The 21,124-nt window shown below is 43.6% G+C and overlaps 1 protein-coding gene across 1 annotated transcript in view; it reads left to right on the top strand.

Moving 5' to 3' along the window:
- Nucleotides 1–21,124, top strand: part of tm9sf3 (transmembrane 9 superfamily member 3) — a 144,597-nt gene that overhangs the window by 108,428 nt on the left and 15,045 nt on the right. The window contains exons 9-11 of the mRNA XM_080215749.1: nucleotides 2,415–2,545; nucleotides 5,043–5,182; nucleotides 16,703–16,771. Of these exons, the coding sequence (XP_080071875.1) occupies nucleotides 2,415–2,545; nucleotides 5,043–5,182; nucleotides 16,703–16,771 (340 nt within the window). The remainder of the gene's footprint in view (nucleotides 1–2,414; nucleotides 2,546–5,042; nucleotides 5,183–16,702; nucleotides 16,772–21,124) is intronic.

Below are 21,124 nucleotides of genomic sequence, written 5' to 3'. Positions count from 1 at the left end.
GGACGTGGAGGCTTTGGAGAGGATGCAGAGGAGGTTTACCAGGATGTTGCCTGGTATGGAGGGGAGGTCCTATGAGGAGAGACTGAGGGATTTGGGGTTGTTTTCGCTGGAAAGAAGGAGGCTAAGAGGGGATCTTATTGAAACGTATAAGATGATTAGAGGTTTAGATAGGGTGGATAGTGATAGCCTTTTTCCTCGGATGGAGAAAGCTAGCACGAGGGGGCATGGCTTTAAATTAAGGGGGGGTAGTTATAGGACGGATGTCAGGGGTTGGTTCTTTACCCAGAGGGTGGTGAGGGATTGGAATGCCCTGCCTGCTGCAGTTGTAAATGCGCCTAGTTTGGGGGCGTTTAAGAGATCCGTGGATAGGTTTATGGACGAAAAGGGATTGGTTTAGATTAGTGGGTCAGTGTTTTTTTTTAAAAACTGGTCGGCGCAACATCGTGGGCCGAAGGGCCTGTTCTGCGCTGTAATGTTCTATGTTCTATGTTCTAACACTCTGGGAAGAATGAGTAGAGGCAAAGGAGAAATTGTTCAGTGTGAGAACAAGTTCAGGCCAGGTCGAAGCTGGTGATGTGGCTAGGGACTGGCTGGGTCGCTGTTCAAGGGAGCAGTAACAACCCTTGAGCTTTCCTGAGGAGTTGAAATATAGAGGGCCTGGATATTCCCAAATGAAAAGGAGCAGTTAGAACCAAAGAATGGTTTAGTGATAAAGGATATTGATAGAACCACGTGTGAACGGGAAGAGACTGGGCAAGGAGAGAAAGAAGTTTGAGATAAGAACAGGTTGAAGCACTGGACTAGCAGGCCAGTCCTGTTTAACACCCCTGTGAGGGAGGTAGGAGTGACTGGTATAGGGGCTGAGATTGCAAGTCCTGGAAAGAAACTCTTCAGAAAAGAGGCAAGGTCGGTGACAATCTTGGCTTGATAAAACAAAAACAAAGAACAAAAACAGCCCAGGAAACGGGCCCTTCGGCCCAACGAGCCCGCGCCGTCATCTCAACACCACCAGTCCCCCTCTCCACCCACGACCCTTGTCTAATGTTTTATGGCCATCCAGATTGAGGGAAACTGATTTAGGGACAATTTATTACTGCCAATCAGCCTAACAGCACATCTTTGGGGTGTGGGAGGAAACCGGAGCACCCAGAGAAAACCCATGCAAGCACGGGGAGAATGCACAAACTCCCACAGACACCGGCCCAAATCCATGTGTCTGCACAGCAATCAGCGATAGTCACTGAGCTGTCGTCTTGCCCAGTATCTTGTCCAGTTTAGGCACACACTAACGACATGAAGCACTAGGCCAATCTCGAACAACCAAGAGCAGCCCAAGTACGACCCATCGCGTGTATGCCCCTCGTTGGACACAAGGCGGACCGACTTAAAACCTGTGAATGAAAAGGAAAAAAAAACATTATTATTGTACCATATCCATTTACCTTACCAGGGACGCCCCAGTGTTAATGACCCTTATTTAAAACAATCTCCTATAGCCACCCATCTCCAACCCACTCATGTGCCTGTCTAAGTTACTCTTAAATGACTCCAGTGTGTTTGCCTCCACCACCTTACTTGGCAGAGCTTTCCATACCCCCACTACCCTCTGTGTGAAAAACCTCCCTCTAATATCTGTGTTATACCTCTCCCCCCTCACCTTAAGTCCATGGCCCCTTGTCCTATGTGTCTCTACCATAGGAAATAGCTTACCTCTGTTTACCTATACCCTTCATAATCTTATATACCTCTATTAGATCCCCCCTCAGTCGCCATCTTTCAAAGGAAAAGAGCCCCAATTTCTTCAATCTTTCCTCATACCCCAGTCCTTCTATACAGGCAACATCCTGGTAAACCTCCTCTGCACTCTCTCCAGAGTCTCCACGTCCTTCTGGTAGTAAGGCGACCAGAACTGGACGCAGTACTCCAAATGCAGCCTAACCAACGTTCTGTACAACTGCAACATTAGACTCCAGCTCTTATATTCTATACCCCTTCCTATAAAGGCTAACATACCATAGGCTTTCTTCACCACACTCTCCACTTGTACTGCCACCTTCAAAGACTTGTGCACTTGCACCCCCAGGTCTCACTGAGATTCTATACTCCTTATGGGCTTACCCTTTATCATATAACTTCCCCCTACGTTATTCCGGCCAAAATGCATCACCTCACATTTATCCGGATTAAACTCCATTTGCCATGTTCTGCCCAATCAACCAGCCTATCAATATCCCGTTGTATTGCCAAAGTTAAGTGTTACGTGATTGGCCCATGTTGTCTGCAACTCATTCTTGTTCAAGTTATTAAATAATTTTCCTGTGCTGCTATCATATGCAACAAGGTATAAATCCATGAAAGCAGTGATCATGTAACTACATTCTGCTTTTTGTACATATATATGTATATATATACAGGCCGAAGATGGATCAAGCAGATGTTTATTGGGGCATTCCTGATCCCAGCCATGGTGTGCGGAACTGCATTCTTCATAAACTTCATTGCAATGTATTACCATGCATCACGAGCTATTCCTTTTGGAACAATGGTAAGCATGTCAGAATTGAACACAATCTTCACAAAATTCATAGAAACCCCACAGTACAGAAAGAGGCCATTTGGCTCATTGAGTCTGCACTGCCCATAATCCCATCTCGGCCCCACCCCCATATCCCTACATATTTTACCCACTAATCCCTCTAATTTACGCATCTGAGGGCACTGAGGGGCAATTTTAGCCTCTTAGTGAGTCTTAGTGCAGGAAGGTATTCAGTTCGTCCTCCCATAGAAATATTTTCCCCTCTGCACCAAGTATTAAATGATCTTTGTACGCACACTTCCTCTTTGAAATTAGGCTGAGTCTGTCTTTTAGTGGCTTAACCCCCATGTCCTTGTAGTTTGTGTAACTCTGAAGTCTTTCAGCATTGAAACAGTTGAAAAGCTAAAATGTTGAGATGTTTCTAAAACTGAATGCAGCACCCAGGTGGCTTGTCTGGAGAGCTATAAAACTTAGCAAGGTGGCCTCTCCAACTCCCCTCCAGCTGAATATTTAGACCACCATCAATAAAGGCAAATGTGAGAGAGCTGCACAGACTACGTGCCGCTTCTGCATCACCACTCCTCTAAACTACCTCTGGATGGCGCCTGTACGCTGACTTTAATCAATGACCAATTTTCTATTTTGCCAGGGCTAGCATTATTTTAAATGGTTTCATTAATCAAAATAAAACTCAAAGTTTCTATTTAAGGAGTTGGGAATCAGGCTTATTTCATTTAATGGGGTGGGTGGGGAGAGGAGAGGAAGAAGAGAGGATAAAAACCTGAGAGGCCAGGGTTGTAAAGAAAAAGGCTAAATAGTGCCTCTTTCCTGTGTTTAAAACTGCCTGAAGATGCAAGAATGGCTGAGACACTGTGCTGGCAAGCAAATGGCTCAATCTGTCCCTGCCTAAAACTATCCATAGCAGGAGATCACTTCTGCCTTAAAGGTGCCCCCGCGTCAGGCATAAATATTTCGGTGCTCAAGATTTGGTTCCAATCTGCAGTTTTATCATTGAGCTGACAGTTTAAATGTTTAGTACTATACAGTCTGTCAGGAACATTGATGTGTTGTTAGTGTTTACCGAAGTTGGAATATTTTGGCCGAGGACTCAGGATAAGCTGCATTCCGTAGGACTGCAGTGATTGGGGATAACAGCAGTTATGTCGTACAGATGGCAGAATAAAAATTACGATGCCAACCAAGCAGTAATTGGATTTAGAATGAGAATTTAGAAAAAGAAGAAATTATAAGACTAAGGCAGTAAGAAAGATGAAGAAATTTTATAACCAGTCCTCCCCGTGTAAGCCATTACATAAATTGTTAAGCAACCAAGCACATCACGCAGAAGGAACCAGAGCACTCGAGAGGAGGAATTGTCTCTGATTGCTGCCATAGCTGATTAATTTTACACAACCTACTAATATCATAAAGCATATAATTGCTTTCATTACTAAACAAAGAACTTAGTGATAGCATAATCCTCAAAGCTGTAATGCTAAACTCATGCTTAGCAGAATTGCAGGGAAGCCTGTAAGGTTGTCGTTCTGACTTGCATTGTTCATTAAGCCAAACTGACCTTGAGTCAGATTGCTTCACTTAGCCTCAAACTCGTACAATTTGATGAGCCATGGATGCATTCTAATCTCAGTCGCAACTGCGAGTAAGGGGACTGAAAAGTAAAGTAAAAAGTAAAAGTTTATTTATTAGTCACAAGTAGGCTTACATTAACACTGCAGTGAAGTTACTGTGTAATTCCCCTAGTCGCCACAGTCCGGTGCCTGTTCAGGTCAATGCATCTAACCAGCACGTCTTTCAGAATGTGGGAGGAAACTGGAGCACCCGGAGGAAACCCACGCAGACACAGAACGCGCAAACTCCACACAGACAGTGATCCAAGCTGGGAATCGAACCCAGGTCTCTGGCGCTGTGAAGCAGCAGTGCTAACCATTGTGCCACCGTGCCGCCCCCAGTTGCACTAGAGGTTTTTGACATTTGTTTTTTATTGCTGATAACAAAGAGTTAAGTAGCTTTCATTCAGGTCAAATGTTTCTTAACTCATATTCACTTTGGCTTACCGTTTGACAACCCAAAGTAATCCAAGCATACCATTTAATATTACATCTTCAAAGTTAAATCTAAGTACTTTTCCTGGATCCACTGTGGACATTGTGATGCTATGGTTGTTCATATTTTAATGTTATGTGTTCTGACATTTGCATTTTTCCATCTTACCAAATCCACGATGATCATTAATGATTTAAACGGTGTACAAGGAAGTTCAGAATAACCTTGGTTGGTGGAAACTCTCAGCCAACAATCCCATCTTTATGTACTGTCCTGACTTTGCAAGTGCTGCATAGTATTTATCAGTCACTCGTTATCTGCATGCAATCATTTTCAATCCTATTCACATCAATTTATCAAAAATATCTCAACGACACAATATAAACAAAATACATAGTGAAGTTGAATTGACTTTTAAAATGTGCTTTTTTTCTTCTCAAAGGTTGCTGTGTGCTGCATTTGTTTTTTTGTCATCCTTCCACTGAACCTGGTGGGAACTATTCTTGGTAGAAATATGTCAGGACAGCCCAACTTTCCTTGTCGTGTTAATGCAGTACCGCGTCCAATTCCAGAGAAGAAATGGTGAGTACATAGATTCTATTAAATATTTTGGTGTTATGTATAGTTTAGTTTTTAAAAGTAGAATGTGAAAGCTCCAAGTTGAATAATTGTGCAGGTTGCAGTATCCCTGGTATTGTTGAAATGAGTTTGGGAATCATTGAGATCTGCTTCTTGGTGGCACCAGCTGAACTGTTTAGAGTCAATCTCATGCATTCCAGTAGAATGTAGTCAGTGCAGACAGCAATGAGAATGTGTTCATGTTACGACATTTAGACTGAGAATTAACAAAGAACAAAAACAGCCCGGGAAACAGGCCCTTTGGCCCAACGAGCCCGTGCCACCATTTTAACATTACCAGTCCCCCCCCTCCACCCATGACCCTTATGTATTGTTTATGGCATTCCACATTGAGGGAAACTAATTTAGGGACAATTTATTACCTCCAGTCAGCCTAATAGCACATCTTTGGGGTGTGGGAGGAAACCGGAGCACCCAGAGAAAACCCACGCAAGCACAGGGAGGATGCGCAAACTCCCACAGACACTGGCCCAGATCCATGTATCTGCACAGCAAACAGTGATAGTCACTGAGCTGTCGTGTTGCCCAGCATCTGGTCCAGTTTAAGCACACACTAACGACATGAAGCACTAGGCTACTCTCGAACATTCAACCCAAGTACGACCCATCGCGTGTATGCCCCTTGTTGGACAACAAGACGGACCGACTTAAAACCTGTGAATTAAAAGAGAAAAACATTAGTATCATTCCATATCCTTATACATTACCAGGGACGTCCCAATGCTAATGAACCTTATTTAAAACAATCTCCTATATCCTCCCATCTCCAACCCACTCATGTGCCTGTCTAAGTTACTCTTAAACAACTCCAGCATGCCTGCCTCCACCACCTTACTTGGCAGAGCATTCCATATCCCCACTACCCTCTGTGTGGAAAAACCTCCCTCTAATATCTGTGTTATACCTCTACCCCCTCACCCTAAGCCTATGGCCCCTCATACTGCGTGTCTCTGACGTAGGAAATAGCTTACCTCTGTTTATTCTATACCCTTCATAATCTTATATACCTCTATTAGATCCCCCCTCAGTCGCCGTCTTTCAAAGGAAAAGAGCCCCAATTTGCTCAATCTTTCCTCATAACCCAGTCCTTCCATACCAGGCAACATCCTGGTAAACCTCCTCTGCACTCTCTCCAGAGTCTCCACGTCCTTCCGGTAGTAAGGCGACCAGAACTGGACGCAGTACTCCAAATGCGGCCTAACCAACGTTCTATACAACTGCAACATTAGACTCCAGCTCTTATATCCTATACCCCTTCCTATAAAGGCTAACATACCATAAGCTTTCTTCACAGCCTTCTCCACTTGTACTGCCACCTTCAAAGACTTATGCACTTGCACCCCCAGGTCCCGCTGCGTTTCGATACTCTTTATAGGCTTACCCTTTATCATATAACTCCCCCCCCCCTACATTATTCCGGACAAAATGCATCACCTCACATTTATCCGGATTAAACTCCATTTGCCATATATCTGCCCAATATACCAGCCTATCAATATCCCGTTGTATTGCCAGACACTGCTCCTCACTGCCTGCCAATCCAGCCATCTTAGTGTCATCTGCAAATTGCTGATCACACCACTTACTCCCTCTTCCAAGTCATTTATATATCTATATATATATATATAAAGAAGAGGTCCCAGTACTGAGCTCTGTGGCACACCACTAGTGACAGACTTCCAGCTAGAAAAGGACCCCTCCACTACTACTCTCTGTCTCCTCTTAGCAAGCCAGTTCTCAACCCATCTAGATACCTGGCCTTGTATCCCATGAGCCTTAATCTTTTCTGCCAACCTACCATGAGGGACTTTGTCAAACGCCTTACTGAAATCCATATAGACGATATCAATGGCTCGTCCTTCATCGACCATTTTTGTCACCTCCTCAAAAAATTCTACCAGATTCGTAAGGCAAGACTTCCCCTTGACAAAGCCATGCTGCGTATCCTTAATCAGATCGCAATGCTTTAAGTGCTCATACATCCTATCCCTAAGAATCCTCTGCATCAACTTGCCTACCACTGACGTCAAACTCACCGGCCTGTAGTTACTAGGGTTATCCCTCCTACCCTTTTTAAACAACGGTACCACGTTCACTATCCTCCAGTCCTCTGGGACCTCACCTGTGTCCAAAGAAGAGACAAAGATTTGCGTCAGAGGCCCAGCAATTTCATCTCTCGCCTTCCTAAGCAGCCTAGGATAAATGCCATCGGGCCCCGGAGATTTATCAGTTTTAATGCTACCTAAAAGCCCTAACACTTCCTCCCTCGTAATTGGTAGTTCCTTCAATTGGTCTAAAGCTCCCTCGAAGACTGTACCAGACACCAAGCCTCTCTCCTTCATGAATACCAACGCAAAGTATTCATTCAGGATCTCCCCCATTCCCTCGGACTCTGTCCCTGAGGGGACTGATTTTTCCCCTAGCCACCCTTTTGTTCCTAACATAGGAGTAAAACGCATTTGGATTTTCCTTAATCCTACCTGCAAAGCCATTTCATGCCCCCTTTTTGCCCTCCTAACTCCCCCTTTGAGATCCCTCCTACTCTCTCTGTATTCCTCCAACGCTCTCTCCGTTCCCAGTTTCTTAGACCTAACTGACTGACTGAATTAACTGAAAGAATGATATCAAACACTGACAGAGTCACAAAAAAAGATAGGAGACTTGACCAAAAGCCTTGTCAAAAAGGCAGATTTTGAGAAGTGGCACAATGGCACAGTGGTTAACACTGCTGCCTTAAAGCATCAGGGACCGGGCTTTGGGGGTCTGCATGCGTTTCCCACGGGTGCTCCGGTTTCCTCCTATGGTCAAAAGATGCGCAGGTCAGGTGGATTGGCCATGATAAATTGCCTCTTAGTTTCCAAAATGTGTGGGTTATGGGGATTTGCAGATGTTCAGTCGGACAGCTGGTGCAGTCTCGATGGGCCCAATCACCACCACCTGCACTGTAGGGATTCTATAATTCTAAGCATTTTTCAGGAGGTGGGAGAGGTTCAGGGTGGGAATTCCACAGAGCTCACTGACCCAGGTAGCTGAAGGCACACTCTGTAATGGTGAGATAGTTGGAAACGTGGGGATTTTATTGGGGAGATGGGGGTGTGAAAAGAGTTGGAGGAGCGCAAACATCTGAGAGCTATCGGACTGCAGGATCACTGAGCTGAAGTAAGCTAATTCAAGCCTACTGTGCCAGGATACTGAATGATGGCTGATTGTCTATCTCACCACCATCTTCCCACACTATTGCCATATCTGTTGATGTCATTGGCCTCTAGAAACTTACTGCCCTGTGTTTTGAACATACTCAATGATGGAGCCACCACAACAGCAGTCGGGAAGAGAATTCCAAAGATTCACCACCCTGTGACTGAAGGAATAGTTCCTGATCTCATTCCTAAATGGCCCTACCTCTTATTCTGGGAAACCATGTCCAATGGCTCTAGCACATCACCCATTTTTTGATTCAGCGCACCCAATGTTGTTTGGACATCAATGCTTCCCAATCTCTTTCCATTTGGTTTTTCCCTCCAAAATCAATAGCTTTGTATTTATCCACATTATATTCTGTTCTTGCCCACTCACTTATCTGTCCAAATCTCTTTGATGGCTCCTTCCATCCTCCTCACAGGTTTTGTGTGATCAGCAAACTTGGAAATACTACGTTTGCTCCCCACATCCAAACATGAATCGTTGGGGCCCCTGTACTGGTTCCTATGGTACCCCAGTAGCACAACATGCCAATCTGAAGATGACTCTTTTATCTCTTTTCTGGCCATTAACCAACCCTCAATCTATGCCTGTATGTTTCCCCAATCCTGTAAGCTTTAATTTTGTTTAACTACTAACCTGTATCAGACCTATACATAAATCCTCTGAAAATTCAAATGCATTACAATCACTGGTTCTCCTTTACGCATTCTGCTAGTAACATCCTCCAAAAAACTCCCAACAGGTTTGTCAAACATGATTTCCCTTTCATAAATCCATATTGACTCTGTTCAATCTCACAATTGTCTTGTACACGTCTAGTTTTCACATCTGTTACAATAGATTCTAGTGTTTTCCCTCGTTTGGAAACTAGACTTTTTTTTCCGTAGCTTTTCATTTTACACTTACCTGGACAATTCATTGGCATGTGAAATACTTCTCAAAAGGCCATTCACCAAATCCTGATTTATTCACCATAGTAAGTGATACTCAGGCAGGTACTTCCCAGTACAGTGTGTACCCATTGAGTGCTGGTTACCTGGACACTCCATATTCCATATCATTGCAGGGCTCCTGGATAGGGACAACAATAACTGCCTCAATCAGGGAGCTCATATTCTAACAGGCCCACTTTGTGGGCCTCATTAAAGTCAATACAGTGCAAGTTGTTCTGATGAGTGCAAGATGAAAAGCTTCAACAAAATGGCTTTCTTTTCAGCAAAACTCATTTTCCCTACCACTGATGTCAGGCTACCCTGAATCTAATTGCTGACATTTCCAATCTGAAGGCACTGTTCCAGAATCTATATTATTTTGAAAGATGTTCACCAATGTGTCTATCATCTCCACAGCCACCTCTTTAAACACTCTAGATGTAGGTCATCAGGTTATGGCAGCTGAGTCATTAAGTATGTTCAAGGCTGAGATAGACATCTTTAATCAGTAACAAAATCGAGGGTTTTGGAGATGGTGGGCAAGTGGAATTGAGGATTATCATATTAGATCAGTCATGATCTCATTGAATGACAGAGCAAACTCGATGGGCCAAATGGCCTACTTCTGCACGTACATGTTACGAACTTCCAGCCCCATTAATTTTCCCAGCACTACTTTTTCACTCATACTAATTTTTTAAGATCCTTAGCCTGGCGCCTCCCAATAATTCAGGGAGCATTTTTGTATCTTCCTCTGTGAAGACATAAGTGTTTGTTTATTCTCTCCTCCATTTCCTTATTCCCCACTATAAATTCCCTGCCTGTAGTGGGCCCAAATTTATTAACCTTTTCCTTTTTACATACCTACAAGAGCTTATACAGCCTGTTTTAAGTTCGCTAATTTAATTTCATAATCTATTTTCTCCATCAATATCTTGTTTGCTGAATATTAAAATGCTCCCAGTCCTCAGGCTTACTACCTTTTTTGGCAACTTTAGATGCCTCTTCCTTAGATCTAATTGAATCTTTAACTTGTTAATCTTAGTTGGATTACCTTTCCTGCTGGCTTTTTGTATCTTACAGGCGTGTAAATTTGTTGCAAACCATGTACTCTTTAAATGCTAGCCATTGCCTGTCTGATGTCATACTTATTAATGTAACTCCCCAATCCATCTCAGCCAACTTGCCCCTCATGCCTTCATAATTTCCCATGTTTAGATTAAAACACTAGTTTCAGATTGCACTACTACACTTTCAAACTTTGTGTACCAAAACAAAAAACAGTAAAGCACAGGAACAGTCTCTTCGGCCCTCCAAGTCTGTGCTGATCATGATGCCTGCCTAAACTAAAGCCGTATGCATTTACGGAGTCCGTATCCTTCCATTCACGTCCTATTCACGTATTTGTCTAGATACCCTTAAATGCTGCTATCATATCTGCTCCCACCACCTCGCGAGGCAACGTGTTCTAGACATTCACCCTCTCTAAGTTTATAAAAAAAAAACTTGCCTCGCACATCTCTTAATTTTTCCCCATGTACCTTAAACCTATGTCCCCTAGTACTTGATTTTTCTACACTAGGAAAGAGCATCTGACTATCCACTCTGTCCATGCCACTCATAATCTTCTAGACCTTATCAGGTCACCCTTCAACCTCTGTTGTTCCAGCGAGAACAAATCAAGCTTATCCAACCTCTTCTCGTAACCAATACCCTCCAAGACCAGGCAGCATCCTGGTAAATCTCTTCTGTACCTCTCCAAAGTATCCACATCCTTCTAGTTGTGAGGTGACCAGAATTGTATACAATATTCTAAATGAGGCCTAACTAAGGTTCTGTACAGTTGCAGCATGACCTGCCGATTTTTATGCTCAGTGCCCTGACCGATGAAGGCAAACATGCCATATGCCTTCTTGACTATCTTATGCATGTCTACCAATCACTGAAAGTGGCAATGTACACCCAGGTCTCTCTGCATGTCAATACTCCTAAGGGTTCTACCATTTACTGTATAATTCCTACATGCATTGGACCTTCCAAAATACAATATCTCTCTCTTTTCTGCATTAAACTCCATCTGCCATTTCTGCACCCAAGTCTCCAAATGATCTATATCTTGCTGTGTCCTCTGACAATCCTTCTCACTATCCGCAACTCCACCAAATTTTTGTGTCATCTGTGAACTTACTAATCAGACCAGCTGTATTTTCCTCCAAATCCTTTACATATACTACGAACACAAAGGGGCCAGAACTGATTCCTGTGGAATACTGCCTTCCATTCAGAAAAGCACCCCTCTACTGCTACCTTCTGTCTTCTATGACCAAGCCTGTTCTGCATCCATCTTGCCAGATCCCATGTGATTTCACCTTTTCTATCAGTCTACCATGAGGTATCTTGTCAAAGGCTTTACTGAAGCCCATGTATACAAAGGTTACCTACTAAACATTTGCTGCTCTTTGCTGTTCCCCAGCTCCATCCAAACTGATTCATTATTTTCCAATCTAAGATTCCATCTTATTAGAGTACTGATTTCCTTTTTGCCTATTCTTCCTAAATGCCCTTGAACTTTCAGTTCCGAGCCTTGGTCACCCTTCAGCCACGTCCCTGTAATGACAGTTAGTTCATACCTTTTTACTTTTTTTGTGCCGTTAATTCATCCAGGTTGGCACAGTGGTTGGCACTGCACCAGGGACCCAGGTTCAATTCCCAGCTTGGGTCACTGTCTGTGGGTTTTCTCCCACAGTTCAAAAGACATGCAGGTTAGGTGCTTTGGCCATGCTAAATTCTCTGTGTGCATGAAAAGGTGCTGGAGTGTGGCAGCTGGAGGATTTCACAGTGACTTAATTGCAGTGTTAATGTAAGCCTACTTGGAACACTAATAAATAAACTTTAAACTTCGTTGCAAATGGCCCAAAGATGTGTAGGTTAGGTGAATTGGCTGCTTAAGTGTTCCAAGATGTGTAGGCTAGGAAGTTTAGCTGTAGTAAATGGGTGGGCAGAGAGTCTGGGTATGGCACTCTGCCAAAGAGTCAGTGCCAACTCAATGGGCCGATTGGCCTACCCCTGCACTCCAGCATTTCTATGATTTAGCTTGAATTGGAGCTTCCAGGTGGTGATTTTTCCAGCTGCCTGTGTGTGGTATACAGGAACAAGGAGAGATTTGAAAACAAAGATGAGGATTTTGAAATGAGGCATAATTTAATCGGCAGCTGCTGCAGGGCACAGAGTCCAGGAATGATGGACAAATGGGAAGTGGTTAAAACAGTCCAGAGGTAACAGTGAGATTGAGCATTTATGCAGCAGATTGGCAGAGGCGGGGACATGGGGTGTTATGAAGGTTTAAGTAGCTGGTCCTAATGATGGAGAGGACACAGGGCAGAAAGTTCAGTATCACTCCAAGGTTATAAATGATTTGATTCATCCTTATGCCAGTGAAAGGAATGAAATCAGTGGCTTGGGAACGGAGCTTGTAGTGTTGTCCGAAGGAAGTAGATTTGTCTTTTCCTATCATCTGTCACTGTGTGCCTGGAAAGTGTCAACCAAAGGTTATGGTTTCAAGTTCCACTCCCAAAGCTTGTGCACATAAACCAAGTGAAGTCCCAGTGTCGTACTGTGGGAATGCTGCAGCTTTCTGAAGTGACACATTTCAGATCAGATGTTAAACCCAGTTTAATCTCTCCTGTCATGTCGATGCAGAAGGTCCCATAATGCCATTTGAAATGCAGAGAGGCTCTCCCGCTATTCTCTCCAATGTTTATCCATCAATCAGCACGATTCACAGAATCACGAAACAGTTGCGACACAAGGAGGCTAATCAGCCCATCTGTTTGCACCGACTTTCTGAAGGCACAATTCACCAAGTGCCATTCTCCTGTCTTCTCCTCGTAACTCTATACATACATTTTTTTCAAGTAATCCTATTTCCTCTTTAATGGCTCATTTGAGCCTGTCTCCACTGCACTTTCAGAGCACACATTCCAGAACCTAACCACTCACTGTCTCCACACTGTCATAGCACACATTCCAGACCCTAACCACTCGCTGTCTCCGCACTGTCAGAGTGACACATTCCAGACCCTAACCACTCACTGTCTCCGCACTGTCAGAGTGACACATTCCAGACTCTAACCACTCACTGTCTCCGCACTGTCAGAGTGACACATTCCAGACTCTAACCACTCACTGTCTCCACACTGTCATAGTGCACATTCCAGACCCTAACCACTCACTGTCTCCGCACTGTCAGAGTGACACATTCCAGACTCTAACCACTCACTGTCTCCGCACTGTCAGAGTGACACATTCCAGACCCTAACCACTCACTGTCTCCGCACTGTCAGTGACACATTCCAGACCCTAACCACTCACTGTCTCCGCACTGTCAGAGTGACACATTCCAGACCCTAACCACTCACTGTCTCCGCACTGTCAGAGTGACACATTCCAGACTCTAACCACTCACTGTCTCCGCACTGTCAGAGTGACACATTCCAGACCCTAACCACTCACTGTCTCCGCACTGTCAGTGACACATTCCAGACCGTAACCACTCACTGTCTCCACACTGTCAGAGTGACACATTCCAGACACTAACCACTCACTGTCTCCGCACTGTCAGAGTGACACATTCCAGACCCTAACCACTCACTGTCTCCGCACTGTCAGAGTGACACATTCCAGACTCTAACCACTCACTGTCTCCGCACTGTCAGAGTGACACATTCCAGACACTAACCACTCACTGTCTCCGCACTGTCAGAGTGACACATTCCAGACCCTAACCACTCACTGTCTCCACACTGTCATAGCGCACATTCCAGACCCTAACCACTCACTGTCTCTGCACTGTCAGAGTGACACATTCCAGACCCTAACCACTCACTGTCTCCGCACTGTCAGAGTGACACATTCCAGATCCTAATCACTCACTGTCTCCGCACTGTCAGAGTGACACATTCCAGACTCTAACCACTCACTGTCTCCGCACTGTCAGAGTGACACATTCCAGATCCTAACCACTCACTGTCTCCGCACTGTCAGAGTGACACATTCCAGACTCTAACCACTCACTGTCTCCGCACTGTCAGAGTGACACATTCCAGACCCTAACCACTCACTGTCTCCGCACTGTCAGAGTGACACATTCCAGACCCTAACCACTCACTGTCTCTGCACTGTCAGAGTGACACATTCCAGACCCTAACCACTCACTGTCTCCGCACTGTCAGAGTGACACATTCCAGACCCTAACCACTCACTGTCTCCGCACTGTCAGAGTGACACATTCCAGACCCTAACCACTCACTGTCTCCGCACTGTCAGAGTGACACATTCCAGACCCTAACCACTCACTGTCTCCGCACTGTCAGAGTGACACATTCCAGACCCTAACCACTCACTGTCTCCGCACTGTCAGAGCGACACATTCCAGACCCTAACCACTTGCTGTGTTAAAAAGTTTTTCCCCGTGTCTGCATTGCTTTTTTTGCCGATTACCTTCAATCTGTGCCCCCTCGTTCTTGATTCACCAGTAGGAGTAGTCACTCCCCTATCTACTCTGTCCAGGCACCTTGTGATTTTGACTACCTCTGTCAAAAATTCTCTCAGCCTTCTCCAGGGAAGTCAGTGTCAACCTCTCCAGTCTATCTACATAACTGAAACCCCTTATCCCTAGAACAATTCTTGTGAACCTTTCCTTCACTCTCTCCAACGCCTTCACATCCAAAGTACGGCACCCAGCCTGGAAACTTCAGTTGAAGCTAAACCTCTGCCTTGTCTCAGCATCTCCTCCTTACTCTTGTACTCTATGGTCCTCTTAATAAAGTCCAGGGATTCTGCTTGCTTTATTAACTGCTCTCTCAACCTGTCCAGCCACCCTCAATGACTTATGTACATATATACCCAGATTTCTCTGCTCCTTTAGAGTTGTACCTTTTATTTTATATTACGTCTCCATGATGTTCCCACCAAAATGAACCACTTCTTACTTCCCTGCATTGAATTTTATCTACCATGTTCCATCTATTCCATCAACTTGTCTATGCCCTTTCAAAGTTCTACGTATCCTCTCCATTATTCATAATGCTTCAAAGTTTCATTTTGTCGGCAAACTTTGAAATTGTGTCCTATGCACCAAGGTCTAAGTCATTACAATCACAGGTGATGGGTTAATATTGGTTGTTTGTGGGAGCTTGCTGTGTGGGCAAATTGTTTATCTCTGTGACTGTTTAAAACTGCTTTACGTGAAGTACTTTGGAATGTCCTGAAATTGTGAAGGACACTATTTAAATGTTGGTCCTTTATCTCGAAAAGATTGGTTAATGTTTGAATTTAGATCCTTCTCAAACACTGGCGTGCTAAGACTGAATAATTTTACTTTATCCTTGTGATGCAGTCAGGACTGCATTTATTGTTGTTGTGTCTTTACTGCAGAGTAGCTTGCCAGGCCACTTCACAGGGTGCTGAGAGGCAATTTATCAAATTCAGATTCACAATTTGCCATGACTTGAACTCATGACCCCACTCTTGCTGGTTCAGAAACCATAATCACTAAACTAGCATACCCTTGAGAACAAGGAAGGATAGGGAACTGCAAGAAACCGAGAGTCCAGAACACGAACTGTCACAATACAGTTGGAGGTTAACAGTTTCGATTTTTTTTTAAATGAAGTTTGCAAGGTTAAGAATTGCAAAATGATTCAAAGGTTATCTCAGGCAGGGAAAATGAGAAGATTAAAGTAGCTCCAAAAAGAAAGGCAATGAGAAAAGTGGTTTCAGAATTGGGTAGGAAGTTCAAGACATTTAATAATTTCAGACATTATGGTCCCCTCTTCTCTTCCCCACCCCCTACCTCCTCCCACTTCACCGCCTGACTTTAATCTTCATTCTTTAGAAGGCTTGCTCATGTAGTTGCCGCTATCACATCACTGGGAAGTACTTAGTGTCCATTTTGCCTGCAATCCTCACTAGCATTCAACAAGGTGCTTAAGCTAGTAATTTAACATTTTTAATGCGCCTTGTATAAATGCTTAGTGGTCTGTGGAATACCGTGTTTATCCAGCTCTATTTGAGTGCTCTCCGGGGGGGTAAAAAGGCAATTCACAATTTCCTTCAGCGGGATGAAAACAGGCTCTTTCCTCTGTTGTTGGAAGGGTAGAAGTTGTTAACCTTTTGACCTTGCTGTGCAGAGGAAGCTAGCTCACAAAACCAAATTAAAAGGCCTCTTCACAGTTAGAATCTCTTTTGGACAATGCTGCATCCACAGATGATGCTTTTGACTTGTTGTATTAAGCTGACTATTTCTAATTTTGATCTTGTGTTGCAGGTTCATGGAGCCTGCTGTTATTGTATGCTTGGGTGGAATCCTGCCTTTTGGATCTATTTTTATTGAAATGTAAGTTTCTTCGTGCTGTGCGCTCTTCATTCTGCCTCAACACAGGTTCACATTGTATTGTGTGGTTCAAGGCTGAATTCATAACTTACATTGATGCTCCATAATGTATCATAGAATAGAATTTTACAGCGCCGACGAAGGTTATTCAGCCCATTGTGTCAGTGCTGGCTGTCCTAAGGAGCAACCTGCACACCATCACTCCCTTATCCTCTCGTCAGATACTTCAACATTTTAGAAAATGCAGCAAAAGCTAGAGCACAGAAGGAGATCATTCTGCCCTTCCAAAAGACGATTCCTTCCCCATACAGCCTAATCTTTCTTTCCAGCGTTGGTTTGTAACCCTGCAGGTTACAACACCTGAGGCGCTAATCCAGATATTTTTAAAATGAGTTAAGGGTTTGTGCCTCTGCTGCCCCTTCAGGCAGAGTGTTCTAGACCCCCACCCGCTACCACTCCTCTGTGTGAAAATGGTCTTCCTCATTTCCCATCTAATCCTTCTATCGATCATAAACACAAGTGACATTCATGAAATGGCCTCAAAAAGAAAGGTGGGTACTTCACTTTCAGCTGCTTAAATCTAATTTTTTGGAGAGAAGAAAATATCTGTTCAGCAAAGCAAAATACTGCAGGTGTTGCAAATGTTCAGTCGGTCTGACGGCACTGGTTCTGACAAAGGGTCATCAAGCTGAAAGATTAATTCTGTTTCTTTGGGAAAATGCTGCCTGCACTGAGTATTTTCAGCATTTTCCACATCCACCCTGTCTTAAGTATATTTCGTTGCGATCTGAAAGTCGTGAGGTGTCTTACTAAGACTGTTTATCTGAAGTACTTGTAGTGTTGTTGGGATTCAATGCATTGCGACAGATATAGGGAATACAATCTGTGCATTCACTGTAGCAGTGTGATAATTATCTCCATTCATTGCCGCACCTAAACCTCTGCCAGCAGTTTAACAAATCAGTGTTCTACAGTTTAAAGTTCTTGTGTAGAAATAACCCAGGTTTAAGTGTATTTGTTATAATTCAAGTAAAATTTTCATGCTGTCATTGAAATAATTTAATGTTGGCTGCAGTAATGTAATGAGTTCTAAATTGCAATGCATTGGAGCATTTGGGAAAATTCTAAAACTTTTTTTGATGCGTTCTGAAGAAGTGTCATATTGGACTCAATACATTAAGTCCCCCACTCCACAGAGCCTGTCTTGTTGTCAAATAAAAACTTGTTTTGTACCAATTTTGTTTAAACATGTGCAGTGTAGATTCAGCCTTTGGGTGGGTGGGGGCGGTGGCATGTCCCTGGCTATGGAATGGATGCAGTTGGAACCAAGGGACTGCAGAATTTGTGTGACTGGCTTTGTTTCTGTTTAGTGGTGCTTGCCAAGGATAGGAATTTAGCGATGGTCATGCCATTGAATGTCAAGGGAGTTGGTTAGATACTTTTCTCATTGGACTGATCATTGTCCCACCTGCATGTGGCACAAATGTTACTTACCTGAATATTGTCCAATGTCTTGCTGCATTGGGGCACAGATTGCTTCATTTTCTGAGGAATTGCGAATACACTACAGTCATCTGTGGATATGTCCACTTAGGATGATGGAATATGATGTGAAGATGTCAGTGTTGGATTGGAGTGGGTAGGATGAGAGGTCACACAACATCAGATTATAGGTTTATTTGAAATCACAAGCTTTTGGAGCATTACTCCTTCGTCAGATGAAGGAAGGATGAAGGTTACAGGTTGTGATGGAATATAATTCTGATGCTGATGGCACATGGATGCCCAGTTTTGAACAATAAGATCTGTTCTGAAACTATCAAGTTAACACAGTGGTAATGCCACACAACGTAATGGTGGACGTCGTTTCCACAAGCACTGCAGTAGTCACTCCTATCATTGCTATCTTGGCGGCACATCTGTGACAGGTAGATTGGTAAGGATGCAGTTGTTCATAGAATTAGTGCAGAAGAGGTCATCAGCCCATTGAGTTTGCATGACACATGAGAAACACTTGAACTGCCATCTGCCAGCATTTGCCCCATAGCCCTGAATGTTATGATGTGCCAAGTGCTCATCTAGTTTCTTTGTAAAGGATGTATAATATGATGACCAGAACTGCATACAGTTAAGTAGATTTCTTCCCCCTTTCTGGTCCCAGCCTGGCAAATATGTCTTTCAGCTGCTCCGAGCCATACTTAGTGACAAACATTGAACTCACCAATCTGTGCTCTTGCCATTGGTATTCAGCAAGATAGAGTACTGAGTCATCAATTGAGGACAGAGTTGTAGTAGCAATCAGGAGGTTACTTGTCGGTGTTTGACTTGACAACATGAGACTTCATGGGAATGCTGAGGATTTCCAAGTGCCACTGCCCCCTGACTCTACACCACTATGCTGCGACTTCTGGTAGATCTGTCCTGCTAGTGAGACAGGATAATAATATATACCCAAGGATGTTGATGACATCTGAAATGTTAGCTGAAGAGTTTCTTTCTGTGGGTATGACTGTTAAGCTGATGCTTGACCAGTCTGTATGACAGATGTTTCAGTTTTGGCACAGATCCCCAGATATTAATGAGGCATCCTAGGCCGTATCAGTAGAAGCATTCCCAAAAGCCAGAAAGCTGTTATACTTGCATACTTGCAATTGTGTCCAGTTCTGGGGATCACACTTTAGGAAGGATGTGAAGGTGTGATCGAGGCATGGAAGAGATTCATGAGAATGGATTCAGGAAGGGTTGACACCTAGAAAGATTGAAAAAGTTGGAGCTGTTCTCCTTGAAGAAATGGGGATTGTGAGGAAATTTGACAAAGGTATTCAAAATCACTGGGGAGTCTGGAGAGTAGATAAGAAGAAACTATTCCCACTGGTGGAAGGATTGCCAACCAGAGAGCACAGCTTTGAGGTAATTGGTAAAAGAAGCAATGGTGACATGAGAAAAATCTGGATCCACCACCTGCGTGTGCGCGTGCATGGTGGAGGCAGGGCCAGTCGAGGCTTGCAAAAACGAATTGGGTTACTATATGCAATGCAAAATTACTCCAGGGCTATGGGGAACAGGCAAGGGAGTGGCTCAAGGTGAGTTACTTCCTCAAGTGTCAGTACAGAAGCAGCAGGCTGAACGGCCTTTTTCTGTTCTGCAACCACTCTATGAATCTGAGAGAACTCTGCAGAGTCAGTGTTATGGTTCGGTTCAGAAACTCCAGTGTTTTATGGAGCCTGCCTGGATTATAAGTTTTGCATTTTGAATTTGGCTAGGATAAGCATAATATGTTTCACCTCAGGTATGGTTCAAATGATCCACTAGGGTGCCTTTATCAAACAGAGTTTATTTAAAAATATAGTTAACATGTGTAGTAAGAAAATTAACAATCACTGTTAGTAATTACAAACAAAACCACAATAATGTACCTCAACAAACATATCTAATGTGTTCCATTCAAACCAATCCTGTAGACAAAGGACCCTTTCCACAGGTTTAACACAGCAAAGACCAATGCTCGTGTGATACTGAAATAGAGACCTTTGGATGAAGTTTGCAGTTCTCTGGATAGTCTCAGAACAGGTTAGTCAGAACAGCTTCCCAAAACACCAGAAACTCTAGGCGAGCCACCAACAGTCAATTCCCCCCTTCAGAAAGGCAAGTCCTTGCTTTCAGCTAACGAGCAGAATTTCCAAAACCAGGGAGAGAGAGAGACTCCTTTTCAGCTTGATGCCTCTTCTAAAACTAAAACTCACCTGCAGATCCAAACTGAAAATAAAAACAGAACTTCCGTTTGACATACCAACCATTTTGTCTCCTAACAATGCAGAGGCATAAACGTCCCAGTAAATATAAACAATCCGCTGTTTGAGCAGCAATAAAAAGACTCTTGTAGACAGCCAGGCAACAATGAGAAAAACAAACTGAAAAGGTTTGCTTACAACTGCAGAGTGCATGATTTTTAAAAAACACCTTTTTAAAGGTACACTGAAGTCACAGTTGGACCAAGTGTTCTTTTGTAGTGTCCAACACTTGTGTCGAAACCAGATGATCTGTCCAATTTTATGAGGCTTTTTCACTGCAGTTTAATACAATGGAGTGACTTTCGAGGTCATTTCAGAGAACACTCAGTGAACCAGGTGGGTATTTTATGACTTTCCAGTTGTTTCATGGTCACTGTTGCTGATGTTAGGTTTTTACCCCAGATTTATTTAAACGACTGAACTTGCGGCCAACTGCTTTGGTGGGATGTGACAATTACTGCTTATGTTTCTAAGGCACCTTTACATTAATAAAATGTCCTGAGGCACTTCACGGTGATATAAATTAGACGCCAAGCCACATTAGGCAAGATTCAGATGTACTGTC

Source organism: Carcharhinus amblyrhynchos, chromosome 31 (genome assembly GCF_965287045.1).
Source record: "Carcharhinus amblyrhynchos chromosome 31, sCarAmb.v2.hapA, whole genome shotgun sequence".
NCBI lineage: Eukaryota > Metazoa > Chordata > Chondrichthyes > Carcharhiniformes > Carcharhinidae > Carcharhinus > Carcharhinus amblyrhynchos.
This window is presented reverse-complemented; position numbering and strand designations above follow the sequence as displayed.